Source organism: Podarcis melisellensis (genome assembly GCF_964234715.1).
Source record: "Podarcis melisellensis genome assembly, chromosome: 10".
Lineage (NCBI taxonomy): Eukaryota > Metazoa > Chordata > Lepidosauria > Squamata > Lacertidae > Podarcis > Podarcis melisellensis.
Window position 1 is genome coordinate 71,917,708 of NC_138542.1, and position 21,954 is coordinate 71,939,661.

At 50.6% G+C, this 21,954-nt stretch overlaps 3 protein-coding genes across 6 annotated transcripts in view; 2 read left to right on the forward strand and 1 right to left on the reverse strand.

Moving 5' to 3' along the window:
• The window catches only part of FLNC (filamin C), a 115,709-nt gene extending 106,237 nt beyond the window's left edge, over positions 1–9,472 (forward strand). For all 4 annotated transcript variants that reach the window (XM_081926652.1, XM_081926653.1, XM_081926654.1 and 1 more), the window contains 7 exons: positions 186–323; positions 913–1,028; positions 1,640–1,772; positions 4,510–4,686; positions 5,415–5,633; positions 6,547–6,771; positions 8,042–9,472. In XM_081926652.1, coding sequence (XP_081782778.1) covers positions 186–323; positions 913–1,028; positions 1,640–1,772; positions 4,510–4,686; positions 5,415–5,633; positions 6,547–6,771; positions 8,042–8,229 — 1,196 coding nt within the window. In that variant the 3' untranslated portion in view covers positions 8,230–9,472. The remainder of the gene's footprint in view (positions 1–185; positions 324–912; positions 1,029–1,639; positions 1,773–4,509; positions 4,687–5,414; positions 5,634–6,546; positions 6,772–8,041) is intronic.
• LOC309378669 (interferon-induced protein with tetratricopeptide repeats 5-like) overlaps positions 1–21,954 on the reverse strand; it is a 191,789-nt gene that overhangs the window by 96,426 nt on the left and 73,409 nt on the right. The gene's annotated exons all lie outside the window — the stretch shown is intronic.
• Positions 14,098–19,291, forward strand: ATP6V1F (ATPase H+ transporting V1 subunit F). The gene is made up of 2 exons (XM_081927534.1): positions 14,098–14,314; positions 18,150–19,291. Exons 1-2 carry the CDS (start codon positions 14,157–14,159, stop codon positions 18,349–18,351), a joined length of 360 nt encoding a protein of 119 aa, XP_081783660.1. The 5' UTR covers positions 14,098–14,156; the 3' UTR covers positions 18,352–19,291.

Below are 21,954 nucleotides of genomic sequence, written 5' to 3' on the forward strand. Positions count from 1 at the left end.
GCAAGGTCAAGGAACGAAAACCTTATAGGGCGGGGAAAACAGGAATCGCAGCGGAAGAAAGATAGAATCGAAGATTTGGGAGGGGCTCCTAGTGGTCATCCAGTCCAACCCGCTGCAATTCAGGAATCCCAATGGAAACATCCCCAACAGGTGTCCTAAAAGCTCCCTCCTCTTTTTCTCCCCAGCCGAGTTCAGCATCTGGACGCGGGAGGCAGGGGCCGGGGGTCTCTCCATCGCTGTGGAGGGTCCCAGCAAGGCGGAGATTGCCTTTGAGGACCGCAAAGACGGCTCTTGCGGAGTTTCCTACATCGTCCAGGAACCAGGTAGGGGGTTTGGGGGCAGGGGCTTTTTCGCTGCCGCGGATCACGCTGCTGGTTGATGGGGGGTCCACGAAGAGACACTTAAGCCCCAACATGGTTTTATTTGTTCCAAAGGATTCTGCGCCCCCCTTCCTTTCACAGAACCCACAAGTTGGCTTGGATGTCCACGGGTTCTAGACGAGAAAGGGAGGGGAGCTTGCGTCTCTCCACGTCCTGTGTGATTCTGTAAACTTCTATCATTCGTGTGGTCCTTTGGAACTCCCTGCCTATAGATGTCAGGCAGGCATTCTTTTCAGCACCCACAGAAAGCATTCTTGTTTAGGCAAGCCCATGCAGAATGTTTCTGTACATCTGGTTTTAGCATATTGTTTCATCTTTATTAAGCTGTCCTTTTGACCGACAATTCTGCTGTTTCGTTCCGTTTGCAAACGAATTGGTTTTTTTTTCTCCTTTTGCAGCCAAGCGGTGCATACGTTTAATGAAGTGAAATGTCCCCCATTTACTCGCCTTTTCCCTAAACGATAAAAAAACCCCGACCACTGCAAAGGGGAATTGCTCCACCTCCGGTCTTAACCCCTCCTCTCTCCGTCAGGCGACTACGAGGTGTCCATCAAATTCAACGATGAGCACATCCCCGACAGCCCCTTTGTGGTTCCCGTGGCCTCGCTCTCAGACGACGCACACCGCTTGACGGTCACCAGCCTCCAGGTACCGGCCTGCCCAGCCTTGCCCAGCCTGTTGCCCTCCGCAGGAGGGAGTGTGTATCCCCCCCCCCCAAGGGGAGTCCTGGAGAGCTTCTGATAGATTTGGGGAACGAAAAGGACGGGGCAGGGAGGGACAGATTCAGGGCACATAAAAGGAAGCGCTTCTTTAAGCAGCACATACCGTATTTTTCGCTCCATAAGACACACTTTTTTCTTCCTAAAAAGTAAGGGGAAATGTCTGTGCGCCTTATGGAGTGAATGTGTGGTCCCTGGAGCCAATTGCCCAGGGGCGAAAAGCAGATCATGCTCTCTTTTTTTGAAAGAGGGAAGGGGGTGTTGAAACAAATCCGCTGATTGTTTGCCGATCGGGAGAGAGATAAGGGATGCTAGAGATAAAGGAGGCTGCCTGGGAGTGCGGAGGTAAAGACAGCAAATTTGCAAGGAGAGGAGACAGGAAGGCTAAAGCAATAAGGAGAGAAATTAGAAGAAAAGGAGGAACAAAAAACTGTTCCAGAATTCCAGGGTCGCCTGATGCCTTCTGATCTCTTGGGCAACCCCACCCCCCGATCTCCTGCACGTGGGTCTCACCCAGCCCTCCTTTCCGTGTCCCCACAGGAGACGGGCTTAAAGGTGAACCAGCCGGCTTCCTTCGCGGTGCAGCTGAATGGAGCTCGCGGCGTGATCGACGCCAAAGTCCACACGCCCGCTGGAGTGGTCGAGGAGTGCTACGTCTCAGAACTGGACAGCGGTGAGTTCGCCAGGCGGCGGAACCAGTCCTGCTTCCCCATGCCCGGTGCTTGCGTCTTCGAGTTTCATAGGGTTGTAAAGTCGGAAGGGACCCCCAGAGGCCATCTAGACCAACCCCTGCAAATGCACTGAGCCCCGACACCAGATGGGACTTGCATATCAGAGCTGGGGTGACCTAGCCTTTGCCAGCCAGCTTGGCACTCCCCAGAAGTTTCGGGCAGTCCCAGCCGGCACAGCCTTCCCTCAAAGTGTGCGCCTGGAGCGTGATTCGAATTCGAGACAGCTGGGTTTGCAATGCCCCTTCCAAGTCACTGCGTTAGGCAAACGCTGTCAATGAGGTTTGAAAAGCAGGCGTGAATGTCTCCTCTATATTGCCGCATCTCTGGGAAGAATACGATCACAGAGTGGTACAAGGGACCCCCCAAAGGTCTTCTAGTCCAAGCCCCCATGCTAAATCACAGCTAAATAATCCCTGGGAGATGGCCATGCAACCTCCATTTAAACACCTGTGGGTTAAACCACAGAGTCTAGGACTTGCCGATCAGAAGGTCGGCGGTTCGAATCCCCACGACGGGGTGAGCTCCCGTTGCTCGGTCCCTTCTCCTGCCAACCTAGCAGTTTGAAAGCATGTCAAAGTGCAAGTAGATAAATAGGTACTGCTCCAGCGGGAAGGTAAACGGCGTTTCCGTGCGCTGCTCTGGTTTGCCAGAAGCGGCTTTGTCATGCTGGCCACATGACCCGGAAGCTGTACGCCAGCTCCCTCGGCCAGTAAAGCGAGATGAGCGCCACAACCCCAGAGTCGGCCACGACTTGACCTAATGGTCAGGGGTCCCTTTACCTTTAAGGAGGGAGAGCCCACCATCTTCCACAGTGCAAGCATCAGGGAAATATTCCTGACATTTAGTTGGGACTCTCCTTCCTTGTCATTCGAAGACGTGGGTTCGGGTCCTCCCCTCCAGAGCAGCAAAAATACAAGCTTGCTCCATCTTCCACGGGACAGCCACTCAGATATTTGAAGATCTAAGGGTACAAAATATCCAGAAAAGGCCACACTTAGGACCAGGAGACTGCAGCGGAAGTGCAATTTCAGGCATGTGTCCCCTTAGCACTGGCAACAGATTCTGGGGCTCAATTCAAGCCCCTGAAAATCCCAGAGGGTTTTTTAAATAGATCCTAGGTCTGCTTTCATTAGCCCTGGCGCCCCACACCTGCACGGGACTACAAATCCCATCATGCATCGCCGAGAACGGTGGTTTGAAAGGCAGGTCTAGATGTTTGGAAGAGCGAGCTGACATTTACAGCATGTTATTCCTTGAAGGGGGGATGCAGGTGGCGCTATGAGTTAAACCACAGAGCCTAGGACTTGCCAATCATAAGGTCGGCAGTTCGAATCCCCACAACGAGCTCCTGTTGCTCGGTCCCTGCTCCTGCCCAACTAGCAGTTCAAAAGCACGTCAAAGTGCAAGTAGATAAATAGGTACTGCTCCGGCGGGGAGGTAAGCGGCCTTTCCGTGCGCTGCTCTGGTTCGCCAGAAGCGGCTTAGTCATGCTGGCCACATGATCCGGAAGCTGTACTCCGGCTCCCTCGGCCAGTAAAGCGAGATGAGCGCCGCAACCTCAGAGTCGGCCATGACTGGACCTAATGGTCAGGGGTCCCTTTACCTTTATTCCTTGAAGGAGAATTACCCGAAAATGATTTACAGATGGTATTCAACTCCGAGTAGACTTGCTAAGATGTGAATCAGATAAGTGCTGGAGATGCAATGAGACTAAGGGTACATTCTGTCATATGTGGTAGAGCTGTAAAAGGATAAAATGAATTGAAAAAATTGTTTAAAAGCACTTTCCCCAAGAAAACCATAGTCCTTTTTGTTGGGGATAATTCAGACGGAAACTCCCAGGTGTCAAAAAAGGTTATTTATGTATGCCACTACTGCGGCCTGTGTTTCGTTAGCCCCAAATTGGAAATTGAGCGAGGTCTCAACCAAAAAATAATGGCAGCTTAACCTGATGGAATACGCGCAGCTTGCAGACTTAAAATACAGAATAAGAGAACGAGAAGAACATATGTTTAGAGAAGACTGGACAATGTTTATTGATTATATGGGGGGGAACTCTGTGCACTTGGAAACACGGGCAGCATTGAGATAAATTCAACAGTGTAAATAAGTTTTGATGGAAGTAATAATGGAATACTGAATGGTTGAGTTTATATAAAATATGCAGGAATTTATGTAATGCAAAGGGACGCGGGTGGCGCTGTGGGTTAAACCACAGAGCCTAGGACTTGCCGATCAGAAGGTCGGCGGTTCGAATCCCCGCGATGGGGTGAGCTCCCGTCGCTCGGTCCCTGCTCCTGCCAACCTAGCAGTTTGAAAGCACGTCAAAGTGCAAGTAGATAAATAGGTACCGCTCTGGCGGGAAGGTAAACGGCATTTCTGTGTGCTGCTCTGGTTTGCCAGAAGCAGCTTAGTCATGCTGGTCACATGACCCGGAAAAACTGTCTGTGGACAAACGCTGGCTCCCTTGGCCTATAGAGCGAGATGAGCGCCGCAACCCCAGAGTTGGTCACGACTGGACCTAATGGTCAGGGGTCCCTTTACCCTTTACCCCATACCTTTACTATGTTATGCAAAATGAACCGTGGAAGGAGAAGAAGGGAATTCATTGATACTTCAAGGTTGTTTCAATGAATACAGTGGTACCTCGGGTTAAGTACTTAATTCGTCCCTCCACAGACAAGTACGCCATTCGCTTCATCCCCCACGAGAACGGTGTCCACTCCATCGACGTCCGGTTCAACGGGAGACACATCCCCGGCAGCCCCTTCAAGATCCGCGTTGGGGAACAGAGTCAAGCCGGTGACCCAGGACTCGTCACAGCCTATGGGCCAGGCCTGGAGGGCGGAACCACAGGTAAGCACCTCGTCCTCCCATCAGCTGCCATTGAGTCCCAGTACATTTCTGAGCACAATTCTAAGTGTTGGTGCTGACCTTGAAAGCCCTAAATGGCCTCGGTCCAGTATACCTGAAGGAGCATCTCCACCCCCATCGTTCAGCCCAGTTGTTACAAATTACTTAGCCGTTAAATGGCAAAAGTGACTGGAAGAATCAGAAATCAGGAGGACCAAAACTTTAATAAGGAATGGGGGGAATTTACAATTTATCTTAATTGCAAACGGTTAAAACTGTTAGTGGGACTGCAGTAACACTTGTAATGTAACAAGGAGCTATGGAGATATAAAAATCTGGATTATTATAAAAGAGGCAGAAGGAAAGGACTAACAATAAGACCCACAAAGGGGAGGAGGTTCTTGGGAATGTTATTTTTATATATAGTATGTTGTGGTGTGAATGTACATTTTAATATGGAAAATCCAATAAATAAAATGAAGGCAGCCCTGTTTAGGGAAGCTTTTCAAATTTGATGAATTATAGTATTTTAATATTTTGCTGGAAGCTGCCCAGAGTGGCTGGGGTATAAATAAATTATTATTGTTATTATTATTATTATTTAATTTTGGGGGGAAAGAACAATGAAATTATCAGCTGAGGAGGCGCTCCGCGGGGCTGGCCTTTCTCAATTTCTCCCCCGTCCTCTCGCAGCTCAGAGTTCCTTAACCCCCCGTCTCCTCCTTCGGCAGGTGTCTCTTCCGAGTTCTTCGTGAAGACGCGGAACACGGGGTCGGGTGCCCTCTCGGTCACCATCGACGGCCCCTCCAAGGTGCAGATGGACTGCCAGGAGTACCCCGAGGGCCACAAGGTCACCTACATGCCCATGGCGCCCGGAAACTACCTCATCTCCATCAAGTACGGCGGACCCCAGCACATCGTGGGCAGCCCCTTCAAGGCCAAGGTCACAGGTAGGCATCTTGTGAGGTGGGCTGTCTTACGCATATCCGGCGCCGCGGTGCAAAGATCCCTCTGGCGCCCCCGCTAGAGGCAGATCCAAACAGCGTTCCAAGGAAGAACAGCATTTGCATCCTTCGCACCAGGACCAAACACACAACCGGTCCATAGACGTGCCAGAACTAGCAGCTTTCCCCTCTAGAGTAGACCCTGAAGAAGAAGAAGCGTCCTGTGTGACTCAGAAGCTTGCTGTTCAGGGTTGTGAAGACTGCGGAGAGAATAATTGGGTGCACTCTTCCCACCTTGGATCTATGCTCCTAGGTGCCATAAGAAAGCTGCAGAGATAGCGCAGGATAGTGCGCACCCTGGAAATGATCTCTTTCAGCTTCTGCCTTCTGGAAGAAGGTCCAGGGTTATAAAGACTAGGACTAGCTGCCTGAGAAACAGCTTCTATCCAAATGCGATTTGGGTTTTAAACGCAGTATAAGGTAGTCTCTATGGGAGTATATTGTATTTAATTATGGGGTATCAGAGTTTTTAGGGGGTTAACCAGGCTGGGATAGCAGGCTTGTTAGTTTTTGAATGTCTAATGTAGATTTTTTCAGTTTCGTTGTTCTGTATGGGACAATGACAATAAAGATTATCATATCCATCAGTTTCATAAAGCAACAGGCTACCATAATTTCCCTATTAGCAGCACACTGAAGGATTTACAGGGGTACACCTTCTCACGTTTTTTGTGGCTCTCTTGGGCCACCACCACAGAGGCAGAGCCTAGGAGCCACCCATAGCCCACGAGTTTGCCTAATCCGCTCTTGGAGCCCGGTGGCTGTCACCTCCCTCCAGTGGCAGGGAGTTCCAGAGGTCAGTTACGTGAAAAAAGCCAACGGGGTCTCTTCATTCCTGCCTCTCTATCTCTTTCCCCAGGACCCCGTCTGTCAGGCGGGCACAGCCTCCACGAAACCTCGACGGTGCTGGTGGAGACGGTGACCAGGGCCTCCTCCTCATCTTCATCATCCTCGGTGGGCGGCAGCTACAGCGCCCTGCCCAAGTTCTCCTCCGACGCCAGCAAGGTGGTCGCCCGGGGGCCTGGGCTGACCAAAGCCTTTGTCGGACAGAAGAACACTTTCACCGTCGACTGCAGCAAGGCTGGTAAGCATCGTGGAATCTCTGGAGTGTTGTGGTTGTAACTGTGTTTTGTGAGATACAGTGGTGCCTCGCAAGACGAAAAGAATCTGTTCCGCGAGTCTCTTCGTGTTGCGGTTTTTTTGTCTTGCGAAGCAAGCCCATTAGCGGCTTAGCGGATCAGCTGTTAAGCGGCTTAGTGGATCTGCTGTTAAGAGGCTTAGCAGCTTAGCGGATCAGCTGATAAGCGGCTTAGCGGATCAGCTGTTAAGTGGCTTAGCGGATCAGCTGTTTAGCGGCTTAGCGGATCAGCTGTTTAGGGGCTTAGCTGCTTAGAAAAAGGGGGGGAAGGAAAAAACCCCCGCAGGAACTCGCAAGTCATTTTCGTCTTGCGAAGCAAGCCCATAGGAAATTCGTTTTGCGAAGCACCTCCAAAACGGAAAACCCTTTCGTCTAACGGGTTTTCCGTCTTGCGAGGCATTCGTCTTGCGGGGCACCACTGTGCCGTATTTTTTGCTCTATAGGATGCACCGGACCATAGAAGGGGGAGAACAGGAAAAAATTTTTTTTTCTTGTTCTCCCCCTCTAAATCAAGGTGCGTTCAAGGTGCGTTCACCCGAAGCCTCTGGATCGCAGCAGGAGTTACCGCTACGCTCTGGAGGTTTTAGGCAGCTACCCTGGAAGCCTGGAGAGTGAGAGGGGTTGGTGCGCACTGACCCCTCTCGCTCTCCAGGCTTCAGTAAAGGTAACCTGAAGCCTCTGGAGTTCCCTCTGGGCTCCGGAGGCTTCAGGTTCCTTTCGCCCTGCTCTTTGGGGCTGGCAGGGGGAAGCGCTGATTTCCCCCACCACCAGCCCCAAAGAGCAGGTCAGGGAACAGCGCAAAGGCTGTGCGCAGCCTTGCCGCTGCCCCCCGAGCTTGTGGGGCTGGCGGTGGGGGGAAGCGCTGCTTTGCCCCACCGCCAGCCTCAAGGATCCCTGAAGACTTCAGAGCGCAGCGCGAGGTCCCGCTGCACTCCAAAGGCTTGAGGCTTTGGGGACAGCCTTTATAGCCTCCGCAGGTCAGCGGGGTGAAGGCACCCTGCTGCCCTGCAGAGGCTTTGCGCAGCTAACCCCAAGCTAGAACAGTGTTCCAGCTTTGGGCTTAGCCGCACAGCCTGCATTCACTTTATAGGACGCACACACATTTCCCCTTAATTTTTGGAGGGGGAAAAGTGCGTCCTATAGAGCGAAAAATACGGTAGTTTTTAAAGCAATCCCAATTCTTCTTATGATTATTCTTCTTATGATTATTCCGCAGGCACCAACATGCTGATGGTGGGGGTCCACGGCCCCAAGACCCCCTGCGACGAGGTCTACGTCAAGCACATGGGCAACCGTGTCTACAACGTCACGTACACCGTCAAAGAGAAGGGCGACTACATCCTCATCGTCAAGTGGGGCGACGAGAGCGTTCCAGGAAGCCCCTACCAAGTCAACGTCCCTTAGAAGGAAGAGGGGGCTGGCACCTATCCCCCCTCGTCCGGGCCCCGCCCTGCGCCCCCCACGCCAAAGACTGCCCCCCTCCCAAACCCCTCCCCACGTTGCCCCAGGGCGGGGCCGCCGCCACGAGGAACCTCGGGACAATTCCTTTCGCCTGTTTGGGGGCGCTTTATTTTTTTTGCCTTTTTAACTATTTCTCCCGGCTGTGAAGGTGTTTGTGGGGGGGGACGGGGGGGAAGGGCAAGGGGTGTGCACCGTTGTAGCTGGGAAAGGGTGGGGTTCAGAATGGGGAGGGGGTAAAGGGGGGGAGGAAACCGGAAGTCGCGGAGGAGGAAGTGTCGGGAGTTGGCGTTCGCCAGGTAGGGGGCGTGTGGCGGGGCGCCCCCCGACAGTGGACCCACGAGGTTCTGCCCGAAAAAGTGGGTTGCGAGAGGGGTGAGGAAGGCAGAGCTTGGCAGGTTATGGGCCCAGATTTTTCACACCGCAGGCGCCGGGGCATCCGTCTCCCGGCGCCGCTGAACGAGTTTCGCTTTTTCGGAGATGTGGAGAGGCAGCCCAGTGAAGGAAGAAGGGGGAGCAGAATGCAGGGTTGTTTAGAAGACTTCTGCTGGGACCAGGTGGACCGGGGTCATCCGTGACCCCCCCCGAACTATAGGAGCAGCTGCCCCGTCAAGTGGCGATGGCTTGTGGGGCAGGTGAGGGTTGAAGGGAAGGATAGCGTTTTAAGCGAGAGCGAAGGCTGGGTGGGGTAGAGTCTCCCAGGAAGGTCCGCCATGCGACCCCCCTGCTCGTTGGACGGGGGTTTATGCAGCAGACCTTCTCAGCTGACCGAGGCCAAAGTTTTGGGGGCTTCCCCCCCACCCCAGAGTAGACCCGTTGAGGGTTTTCCGTGCCTTCTCCTCCCACCCCTTCCACAAACTGGTTTGCTGTCGCTGGGAATGGGGGCAGCCAAGCCGGAGAGAGAGAGAAAAAGAGAGAGGAAAGCCTTTTTATATAGAAAACGATGGAGGAAGGGGGTGGGAAAGAAAAATAATGATAATAAAGAAATATTGGGGAAACGGGATGATAAGAATCCTGGCCCACACGGGCGGGACTGTTTGTAACTGACAGCCCCTCGAGGGAGGGGCTTTTTTATAGCAATGTGTTTGTGGTTGCATGTTTCCTATGGTGGGCAGTGGGAGACCCAGAGCATCAGAGCCTAGCCCGCCTGCCCCCCCAGGCAATAAAAATGACTTGCTTTTAAAATGCAGTGGTGTGGCCTGTTTTTGTGTGTGCATTTGCTGGGTAAAATCCTGCAGAGCATATCCAGATTCCTTTTTCTTTCGGTGGACGCCTGTAAGGGCTTGCAGAGGCTTACTGGTGCAGGCCAATCTCCCATTACTAAGAACACAGTCCCAGTTCAGACGTAACCCTAAACCTGAAGGAAGCGAGGACAGGTGACCCCACCTAGGCCCGAAGTCACCCCCCCCCAATAATCACCCCAGGCCTCAAATCTCCAAAAATCCTTTTGTCTTCTAAAAAATCCACAGCCAAAGTTTTCCTGGGCTGCATCAATAGGAGTATAGCATCTAGATCAAGGGAAGTAATAGTGCCACTGTATTCTGCTCTGGTCAGACCTCACCTGGAGTACTGTGTCCAGTTCTGGGCACCACAGTTCAAGAAGGACACTGACAAACTGGAATGTGTCCAGAGGAGGGCAACCAAAATGGTCAAAGGCCTGGAAACGATGCCTTATGAGGAACGGCTAAGGGAGCTGGGCATGTTTAGCCTGGAGAAGAGGAGGTTAAGGGGTGATATGATAGCCATGTTCAAATATATAAAAGGATGTCACATAGAGGAGGGAGAAAGGTTGTTTTCTGCTGCTCCAGAGAAGCGGACACGGAGCAATGGATCCAAACTACAAGAAAGAAGATTCCACCTAAACATTAGGAAGAACTTCCTGACAGTAAGAGCTGTTCGACAGTGGAATTTGCTGCCAAGGAGTGTGGTGGAGTCTCCTTCTTTGGAGGTCTTTAAGCAGAGGCTTGACAACCATATGTCAGGAGTGCTCTGAGGGTGTTTCCTGCTTGGAAGGGGGTTGGACTCAATGGCCCTTGGGGTCTCTTCCAACTCTATGATTCTATGATTCTATTCTATGATTCCTCTGCTGTGGCAAAGGCAAACCGTTACTTTTTATCAGTACAAGAAGGCTTCAAAAAGCTAATGAATAGGCTCTGTTCAAAGCAAGCCTGAGAACTGAATCTTATCTCATTCAGTTGCAACATCTCTGGACATTCTGAACCACCCTCATTCCCCTTTCCTGGGAAGGGTGCCAAGAGTCCAAGACAGGAGCTTTCTGTACATGCTCAGGAAACACAACATGGGGCAGGACTCCTGAGGGAGGAGAAAGGGGAGGGAACTGGAAGGGGAATATATACTCTGTGCATATGACCGTGAACTTGTGCTTGTTTGTGAACTATCACACTTGCTCCTTCTACCAGTTCATGGATGGTAGAAATAAAGCTTTTTCTCCGAAACTATTCCTTGAGTGTCTGTTGACTCCCATTTTCCCTTTCCCGGGCGCAATATTTTTCCCACCCGAGGGCAAAGCCTCATAAGGCTACAAACCGTGGTTGTTTAACAGACACAAGAACAGACCCCTTCAAGAGCAAAATCTGGGACGATGATGAACGACATTTTGAGATGCAAACAACGAGAGGGAAGGAGACAATCAGCAAGAGAGTTTTAGGAAAAACAGGAAGCCGCTCTTATTGCACTGGGATCAGCATAAAACAAATTAAGCTGCAATTGGGAACATGTGAAGTGTGATGTAATTAATTGCAAACCTTAATATCTTTATAATTGTGAATTATAAAGGTAAAGGACCCCGACCGTTAAGTCCAGTCACAGACGATTCTGGGGTTGCGGCGCTCATCTCGCTTTACTGGCTGAGGGAGCCAGCATACAGCTTCCTGTTCATGTGGCCATGACTAAGCCGCTTCTGGCGAACCAGAGCAGTGCACGGAAATGCCGTTTACCTTCCCGCCGGAGCCGTACCTATTTATCTACTTGAACTTGCAACCTCCTGGTAGGTGGGCAGGAGTTGGGACCACGCAACAGGAGCTCACCCCGTCGCGGGGATTCGAACCACCGACCTTCTGATCGGCAAGCCCTAGGCTCAGTGGTTTAGACCACAGCGCCACCCACATCCTTTTTAATCATGAATTATGGGTGTGTGTAAATTAAAAAGAAAAAAAGGGTTGGAAAAGGGAGGTTGCTAAGTTTACACATAATGCCAAGCCATAGTTAAACCACGGTTTGTAAGCTACCAATAAACCATTGCTTCATATTGTGTTTTGTTGCCGGTAAGCAAAGCATAGAATTGTAGCATTAGAAGAGGACAACTTAGTCCAACCACCTGCAACGCAGGAATCACAACTAAAGAGGCACGGCACATAGAAACATGCGCAGCTTAAGAATTACATGCCATGCCATGGAATGTGCAGTGTTAGGACTAGCATTAAACATCAGAAAAAACTAATAACTGGATATGACAAAGATGGGAGCCAATGGATTCAAATGACATTAAGGAGATTCAAAGTCAACATTAGAAAGAACTTTCTGATGGTAAGAGCCATTCGACAGCAGCAGATGGGAGATGCTGCAGATGGAGAAGACTCAGGGCCGGATTTAGATTTGATGAGGCCCTAAGCTACTAAATAGGTGATCGGGGTGGTGCAGTGGTCTAAACCACTGAGCCTCTTGCACTTGCTGATCAGAAGGTTGGCAGTTCGAATCCCCACGACGGGATGAGTTCCCATTGACCAGTCCCTTAATTTTGTGCAGTCCTTAATTTTGAAGGTTGTCATCTTGCAAAAAGTGAAAGTCTGGACACAAAAGTTGTTGAGCTTTTTCTGTGCAAAAATCTCAAAAATAAATAAAATAAATTGAAGTTTTTGAGCTATTTTTAAGGAAAATCTCAACCAAACGACAAACAAACGCACCAACACTTCTGACATGGGTTGTCATAGACCTGAACTGACTCAGACATTTAAGCTGATTTTTGAAAAAATCCACTTAGATGTTATTTCTGACTGCGAATCAGGGAAATTCCGGATACATGGCAGCCCTAAAATGATTAAGAGGTGCTGTGCTTTTTTCTGGGGGGACGTAGGGGTACACATACCCCTAAACATTCTGTAAATATTTGTACATTTTGTCCATTTACTGTATTTTCCCCAATTTGAACTGTTGTTGTTTAGTCATTTAGTCGTGTTCGTGACCCCATGGACCAGAGAACGCCAGGCACCTCTGTCCTCCACTGCCTCCCGCAGTTTGGACAAACTCATGCTGGTAACCTCGAAAACACTATCCAACCATCTCATCCTCTGTCGCCCCCTTCTCCTTGTGCCCTCCATCTTTCCCAACATCAGGGTCTTCTCCAGGGAGTCTTCTCTTCTCATGAGGTGGCCAAAGTCTTGGAGTCTCAGCTTCAGGATCTGTCCTTCCAGTGAGCACTCAGGGCTGATTTCCTTCCGAATGGAGAGATTTGATCTTCTTGTAGTCCGTGGGACTCTCAAGAGTCTCCTCCAGCACCATAATTCAAAAGCACCAATTCTTCGGCGATCAGCCTTCTTGATGGTCCAGCTCTCACTTCCATACATCACTACTGGGAAAACCATAGCTTTAACTATGCGAACCTTTGTTGGCAAGGTGATGTCTCTACTTCTCAAGATGCTGTCTAGGCCTGTCATTGCCCTTCTCCTAAGAAGCAGGCGTCTTTTAATTTCGTGGCTGCTGTCACCATCTGCAGTGATCATTGAGCCCAAGAAAGTAAAATCTCTCACTACCTCCATTTCTTCCCCTTCTATTTGCCAGGAGGTGATGGGACCAGTGGCCATGATCTTCGTTTTCTTGATGTTGAGCTTCAGACCATATTTTGCGCTCTCCTCTTTCACCCTCATTAAAAGGTTCTTTAATTCCTCTTCACTTTCTGCCATCAAAGTTGTGTCATCTGCATATCAGAGGTTGTTGATATTTCTTCCGGCAATCTTAATTCCGGCTAGGGATTTATCCAGCCCAGCCTTTCGCATGATGAATTCTGCATATAAGTTAAATAAGCAGGGAGACAATATACAGCCTTGTCGTACTCCTTTTCCAATTTTGAACCAATCAGTTGTTCCATATCCAGTTCTAACTGTAGCTTCTTGTCCCACATAGAGATTTCTCAGGAGACAGATGAGGTGATCAGGCACTCCCATTTCTTTAAGAACTTGCCATAGTTTGCCGTGGTCGACACAGTCAAAGGCCTTCATGGATCACTGCCTTGCCGTGGCGAAGGGGCTTGAAGAACTCAGAGAAGCTATGAACTATGCCGAGCAGGGCACCCAAGATGAACAGGTCATAGTGGAGAGTTTTGACCAAACGTGATCCACCTGGAGGAGGAACCGGCAAGCCACTCCAGTTATCCCTGCCAAGAAAACTCCATGGACAAAGACAACAATTTGAACTACAAAATGGTGATTTTCTTGAGTCAAAATGAGAATACCCCTAAACATTTTTTTTAAAAGAAAAAAAAGCACTTAAGAGGAGAAAGGCTGCAATTAGTTCTTTGCTCTGAAGATGTGGAAAAAAACTCATTCCCCAAACAGTCCGGCCAAATCAAGGAAAAGAAATAAAAAAGGCGTCTAGTTAACCCGGAGTAAAAACAACCCGTGTATCACTCTGCATTTTCTTATCTCTGTGGAAGAGGCTGCCCTTCCGCCCTTTCTCCGTAAGGCTTCTCCACCCGCCACCACGCATGCGCCTCAGGAGGGCACCGCCCCCCGCGGGCACCGCGCCTGCGCCTCCCCTCCCCGCGCTTTCCCCCGCCCGCCGCATAAAACCTCCTTACGGCGGCTGCGCGGGGCCATTCTTCGCGGAAGCGCGCTCCTCGTCCTCGTCCGTCAGCAGCCATGGCCGGCCGGGGGAAGCTGATCGCGGTGCTGGGCGACGAGGACACCGTGACCGGGTTCCTGCTGGGCGGCGTCGGCGAGCTCGACAAGCACCGCCGCCCCAACTTCCTGGTGGTGGAGAAGGAGACGGCGCTGGCCGAGATCGAGGACGCTTTCCGGTGAGGGCCGCGGGGGGGGGGGGGCGCGGTTGCCGGGAGACGGCGCGGGAGAGACCAAGGCGCCCCCAGGGACGGGGGGGGGCGCGGGAGAGACCATTCTGAGGGCACGGGGGGGATCCTCTGTGTGTGTGTGTGTGTGTGTGTGTGTGTGTGTGTATAATATGCAAATGCAAGAACAGATGTGTGTGTGTGTATATATATATATATGTTTGTTTGTGTGTGTGTGTATACATATATAAATGTGTGTGTGTGTGTGTGTGTGTATGCAAATCTGCAAGAACAGATATGTGTGTGTTTGTGTTGTGTGTGTGTGTGTGTGTGTGTGTATATATGTTTGTGTGTGTGTGTGTGTATACATGTATAAATGTGTGTGTGTGTGTGTGTGTATGCAAATCTGCAAGAACAGATATGTGTGTGTGTGTGTGTGTGTGTGTGTATATATATATATGTTTGTCTGTGTTTGTGTGTGTGTGTATGTGTGTGTGTATGCAAATCTGAAAGAACAGCTATATGTGTGTGTATGTTTATGTATGTTTATATATGTTTAAAAAGCGCCATTATCCGCTTGTTCTCCTCTTAATTTTATTGAAATTCCCCCCCCCCCTTTTCTCTCTCCTCCGAGGATTTACGTAGCTCCCCACACCCCTCCTCATTTCACCCCCCACAACAACAACCTAACAAGGTGGGCTGGGCTGAGAGATGGAGAGGCTGCCCAGCAAGGTCACCCCCAGTGACCTTTCTTGGCCGGCTGGTAGGATTCAAACCATGGGCCTGGTTCTCATAAATGTGGCTTGTTTCTGCCCTTGTCTGTTTCCTGTTTCTTACATTTCAGATGCTCTGCCACGCAACAATGCCCTTCCCAAAGCAGAAGGGGAAACGAGTGGGGAGGGTGGGTCCTGGGCCCTAGAGCTTGTGCAGCCTTGCCCTAGAGATGCGGGTGGCGCTGTGGGTTAAACCACAGAGTCTAGGGCTTGCCGATCAGAAGGTCGGCAGTTCGAATCCCCGCGACGGGGTGAGCTCCCGTTGCTCGGTCCCTGCTCTTGCCAACCTAGCAGTTCGAAAGCACGTTAAAGCGCAAGTAGATAAATAGATACCGCTCCGGCGGGAAGGTAAACGGCGTTTCCATGCGCTCTAGTTTCCATCACAGTGTTCCGTTGCGCCAGAAGCGGTTTAGTCCTGCTGGCCACATGACTTGGAAAGCTGTCTGTGGACAAACGCTGGCTCCTTTGCCCTGAAAGTCGCCTTTGTTTGGACTTAACCGTCCAGGAGTCCTTTACCTTTACCTTACCTTAGTCCATGGGGTCAGCAAACCTTTCCAGCAGGGGGCCGGTCCATTGTCCCTCATGCCTTGTGGGGGGGTCGGACTATATATTTTTTTTTGGGGGGTGGGGGAGAATGAAATCCTATGCCCCACAAATAACCCAGAGATGCATTTGAAATAAAGGGGCACATTCTACTCATGTAAAAATACACTGATTCCCGGACCGTCCGTGGGCCGGATTTAAAAGGCGATTGGGCCGAATCCAGCCCCCGGGGCCTTAGTTTGCCTACCCATGCCTTAGGCTGATGCCAAGCGTAGTTTACGGATGGCATCTGAACCCAGGCCGCTGAATGCAACAAAACCCAACCATATTTACGCTCCAGTGCAATTTTGTGGTACTTTCCAGCGTTGCCTCCTGAAGTCTGATTCCTTCATTGGACTAGATCAGTGGTTCCCAACCTTTTTTTTGACCATGCCCCACCTAAGCATCTCTAAAATCCTGATGCCTCCTCCCCCTGACACATAATTCTTATTATTCAAAAAGGGAACTCCAATCACATGGAGGAAGCCTGAAAGGCCAGTCACTGTTAATAACTCATTCGCGAATTGCCCTTCTTAAAAATCGAATATTTATGTCCCAGCCCTGCAATTCTAAGCCCCTTTTGTGTACATGCAGGCATGTCCAACAGGTAGATCATGATCTAATGGTAGATCACTGGACGTCTGTGGTAGATCACCGGTTGATCATTGGCTCCCCTAAAAAAAGCTCAGCCACTTTGCCCTGCACCCCAAAAAGGGAGGTAGATCACTGCCAGTTTTTAACTCTGGGTAGATTGCAGTCTCTTGGGAGTTGACCACGCCTGGTGTACAGCAAAGGGAATGGGTGGCGCTCTCTCTCTCTCTCTCTCTCTCTCTCTCTCTCTCTCTCTCTCCCTCTCCCTCTCCCTCTCCCTCTCCCTCTCCCTCTCCCCCCCACCCCCTTTTCTGGAAGAAGCTGGGTTCAGGCAGTGCTCTGTTTACACACAAACACCCTGTCCCAGCCAGGCCCTTCGGATCCGGCCGCAGCTGCCCTCCGCCAGCCTTCTCTGCTCCTTGGCACCCAATGAAGGACCTGCCTGCTTTTCCTGTGACCTTGAGGAAGCTCCTTGTGGCAGATCCTTCTGCTGAATGTGCCCTTTGCTGACCCGAGGGGCTGGTGGCTCTGTGGCAGGCAATTTATCCAACCTTGGCTGGTGCATATGAAGCAGGGAAGCTTTGAACTTGCAGTGGGCCAGCGTCCACTTCTGAGATTGTCCCTCCTTCGATGCAGTGTGGCTTCAGTGCTGGTCTTGTTGGAAGGGAGCCTGAGGGTCATCTAACCCCTAAAGTTATCTGAAGAAGTGTTATCTGAAGAAGTGTGCATGCACACGAAAGCTCATACCAAGAACTAACTTAGTTGGTCTTTAAGGTGCTACTGGAAGGAATTTTTTTTGTTTTGACTATGGCAGACCAACACGGCTACCCATCTGTAACTGCCCCTAAAGTTATTATTATTGCTGATCTCACAAATTATTATTATTATCTATCTATCTATCATCTATCTATCTATACATACATACATACCCCACTCATCTGGCTGGGTTTCCCCAGCCACTCCGAGCAGCTTCCAGCAAAATACTGAAATACAATAATTCATCAAATATTAAAAACCTTCAGATGTCTTCTAAAAGTCAGATAGTTGTTTATTTCCTTGACATCTGGTGGGAGGGTGTACCACAGGGCGTGTGCCACCATCGAGAAGGTCTTCTTCCTGGTTCCCTGTAACCTCACTTCTTGCAGGGAGGGAACCGCCAGAAGGTCCTCGGTGCTGGACCTCAGCGTCCGGGCAGAATGATGGGGGTGGATATGCTCCTTCAGGTATACTGGACCGAGACCATTTAGAGCTTTAAAGGACGAACACTTTGAATTGTGCTTGGAAACGTACTGGGAACCAATGCAGGTCTTTCAAGACCGGTGTTATATGGTCTTGGTGGCCGCTCCCAGTCACCAGTCTAGCTGCCGCATTCTGGATTAGTTGCAGTTTCCGGGTCACCTTCCAAGGTAGCCCCACGTAGAGCGCATTGCAGTAGTCCAAGCGAGACATAACCAGAACATGCACCACTCTGGCGAGGCAGGGAGGGTCTCATCCTGCGTACCAGATGGAGCTGGTAGACAGCTGCCCTGGACACAGAATTGATCTGCGCCTCCATGGACCGCTGTGAGTCCAAAATGACTCCCAGGCTGCACACCTGGTCCTTAAGGGACACAGTTGCCCCATTCCCGACCAGGGAGTCCTCCACACCCACCCGCCTCCTGTCCCCCCAAGACAGTACTTCTGTCTTGTCAGGATTCAACCTCAATCGGTTAGCCGCGATGCAACGCTTTGAGATATAAATGTGACAACATTTCCCCCTTGTCTGCTGTTGCAACAGGCTCCAGGTACCAGTCACCCAGCTGGCCTGGCGGCTGTCTCCCGGTCCCCAGAGAGTACTAGAGACACCCCTTTGGGGCAGGCCAGCAGTGACCCTCTTTTGCTCTGCCCTTCTCTGTCCCCAGGAGCTTCCTGTGCCGCGACGACATTGGCATTGTCCTCATCAACCAGTACATTGCGGAGATGATCCGGCACGCCATCGACGCCCACACCAAGTCCATCCCGGCGGTGCTGGAAATCCCTTCCAAAGAGCACCCTTACGATGCCTCCAAGGACTCGATCCTGCGCCGCGCCAAGGGAATGTTCTCTGCCGAGGACCTGCGGTAGACCGGCTGCTCCTCCAGCATCAACTCTTCCATCAAGAGCCTTCCCCTCCTCTCCTGTTGCTCCGGCACATATACCCCCATTCAGACCCTTCCTCTCCCTGCCCAGGGGTTGTCCCTCTGGTCCCCTACGTTCCTGCTGTTTGAAATTTCTAGCTCTCTAGTGTGTCTGCTGTATTTTGGGAGCTGGGAGCTAATCTCGCACTTTCTGCTGCAATAGGAGTGCTGCCACTACTTCCCTCGCCCCCCCAGCATAACTGGAGCTGTGTTCGAGTTCCCTCTGGTGCCGTAATTGACCAGGGAACCTCTACATATACTCCTATGGCCCTTTCTTCCACCCCACAAAAGGGGGTCCCAAGGTATATTTCTCAGCAGAACAATTTGGGATCTTTTGAAGGCCCGACATTTCCGTGTCCTTCAGGGCTAAAGTCCTGATCCCTGGTTGTTGATGCAGCAATACACTTACAACCCAAATCTACACACACACACACTCCTATCTGTGAAGTGCAAACCGGTGGTCTTTAATTAAACTTAAACGCAGATTCTTGCAGATTTGCGTCTCGAAGATGCATGCAGAAGAAAATGTCATTATACCTCATCCGAGGTGGTGTCGCGCCGGGAATAAATTCTGCCGCTTTCATTCTGACGTCCTCCATCAGATCTCTCTGTAGCCCCCGATTTGCACAAAAATTCTCCACTGAATACCACTTGTTTCTTGCAAAAGTCCTGCCTGGGGTGAGTCTCAGAGAGAAAATCGACACCCAACCATATTCTATGCTTTTCCATGTTTATGACTTGTGCTGTTTGTTTTGTTCTGAATGTGATCTTTAATAATAGCTAATCGTCGTCATTATTTTTGTGATTCCTTGTGAATGAACCTGTTAAATTGAAGGGAGGAGCCAACACTTGGAGTGGACTCAATAAAAACTTCCTGTGAATCACTATCCTTTTTTCCACTGGTATTCTTTCCTCATCTCCATCTCCTGTCCAGAGCCGGGAATTATTTTCAGCTTCGACTGCGTGGGTCATTCTTTCCCTGAAACTGCAATGAGGAAGTTCTCCAACTCAGTTGCCCCATGTCTGCTGAGCTGGCAGCAAGCACGTCAGCAGCAGGCAAGCTCTCTGCCTTTCCCCCCCTTTTACTTTCCCGCCTCTCCTGGTCTGCCCCGCGGAGGACCTTAAGGTCCACAAATAACAACACTTTAGAGGTCCTAAGCCGCAAGGTGGTTAGATTGGTCTCAACTAGAGCCAGGGCCTTTTCAGTACTGGCCCTGACTTGGTGGAACGCTCTGTCATAAGAGACTAGGGCCCTGCGGGACTTGACATCTTTCTGCAGGGCCTGCAAGACAGAGCTGTTCTGCCTGGCCTTTGGTTCGGACTCAGTCTGACCCTTATGTTTCCCTCCCCTTATGGTCTTGATCTATCGCTACTTAAATGAGGCTGCATTTTAACCTGTATTTTAAATTGGGTCCCCCCCCCCCCATTATGTTACCTCCAATCTGTTACCTCCGAGGATGTGGACAGACTGCTTGGACGAGTGAAACCAACCACCTGTCTCCTGGATCCTTGCCCATCCTGGCTATAAAAGCTAGCCGGGAAGGACTGGGCGATGGGCTTCGTGGGGTGGTGAATGCTTCCCTCCGTGAGGGAGCCTTCCCAGACCCGCTGAAAGAGGCGGTTATTAAACCGCCACTTAAAAAACCATCTTTAGATGCGGCCACAATGGCCAACTATCGCCCAGTCTCAAATCTTCCATTCTTGGGCAAGGTGATAGAGCGAGCGGTTGCCGAACAACTCCAGGCACGCCTGGAAGAAGCGGACCATTTGGATCCCTTCCAGTCGGGATTCAGGCCTCATCATGGGACTGAAACTGCCTTGGTCGCACTGGTTGATGATCTCCGATGGGCTAGGGACAAAGGTGAGAGCTGTTTCCTAGTTCTGCTGGATCTCTCAGCGGCGTTTGATACCATCAACCATAACATCCTTCTGGACCGTCTAGAGGGGCTGGGAGCGGGGGGCACTGTCCTACAGTGGTTCCGCTCCTTCCTCCTGGGCCGTGTCCAGAAAGTGGTGGTGGGGGATGAGTGTTCAGACCCCTGGGCTCTCACTTGTGGGGTGCCTCAGGGTTTTGTCCTCTCCCCTATACTTTTCAACATTTACATGCAGCCACTGGGAGAGATCATCAGGAGGTTTGGGCTGGGTGTTCATCAGTATGCGGATGATACCCAGCTCTACCTCTCTTTTAAATCAGAACCAGTGAGGGCAGTGAAGGTCCTGTGTGAGTGTCTGGAGGCGGTTGGAGGATGGATGGCGGCTAACAGATTGAGGTTGAATCCTGACAAGACAGAAGTACTGTTTCTGGGGGACAGGAGGCGGGCAGGTGTGGAGGATTCCCTGGTCCTGAATGGGGTAACTGTGCCCCTGAAGGACCAGGTGTGCAGCCTGGGAGTCATTTTGGACTCACAGCTGTCCATGGAGGCACAGGTCAAATCTGTGTCCAGGGCAGCTGTTTACCAGCTCCATCTGGTACGTAGGCTGAGACCCTATCTGCCTGCGGACTGTCTCGCCAGAGTGGTGCATGCTCTGGTTATCTCCCGCTTGGACTACTGCAATGCACTCTACGTGAGGCTACCTTTGAAGGTGACTCGGAAACTACAACTAATCCAGAATGCGGCAGCTAGACTGGTGACTGGGAGTGGCCGCCGAGACCAAATAACACCGGTCTTGAAAGACCTACATTGGCTCCCAGTATGTTTCCGAGCACAATTCAAAGTGTTGGTGCTGACCTTTAAAGCCCTAAACGGCCTCGGTCCAGTATACCTGAAGGAGCGTCTCCACCCCCATCATTCTGCCCGGACGCTGAGGTCCAGCGCCGAGGGCCTTCTGGCAGTTCCCTCATTGCGAGAAGCAAAGCTACAGGGAACCAGGCAGAGGGCCTTCTCGGTAGTGGCACCCGCCCTGTGGAACGCCCTCCCAGCAGATGTCAAAGCGATAAACAACTACCACATTCAGAAGACATCTTAAGGCAGCCCTGTTCAGGGAAGTTTTTAACGTGTGATATTTTACTGTATTTTTGGTTTTTATGGAAGCCGCCCAGAGTGGCTGGGGAGGCCCAGCCAGATGGGCGGGGTATAAATAAATTATTATTATTATTATTATTATTATTATTATTATTATTATGTTTCCATTGTAATTTTACTGTTAGCCACCCTGAGCCCGGCTCTGGCCAAGGGGGTGGGGTATAAATAAAATTTATTATTATTATTATTATTATTATTATTATTATTATTATTATTATTGACACTAGCTCATTCTCCTGTCTCCAAGAGATGGGACCGCCTTTGCAAGACACAGGGTGCTGTGTCTTTGCCCATTGGGGTGAGGGGCACCCATTCATAACAAAACAACCACCACTGGGAAGATTGAAGGGTAGTGTCAAATGTCACCTACATCCTTGTGAAAATTAATTGAAACAAAGCATGTTTTCTGTCTTACTCGTAACCCTGTATTCAAAACAAACACAAAAAGTCAGTTGATCATTATGGTGTCGGAAGCCTGCAGCCAATAGAAGGAGTGATGCGCTCGCCACAATATATTGAGGTTCTAC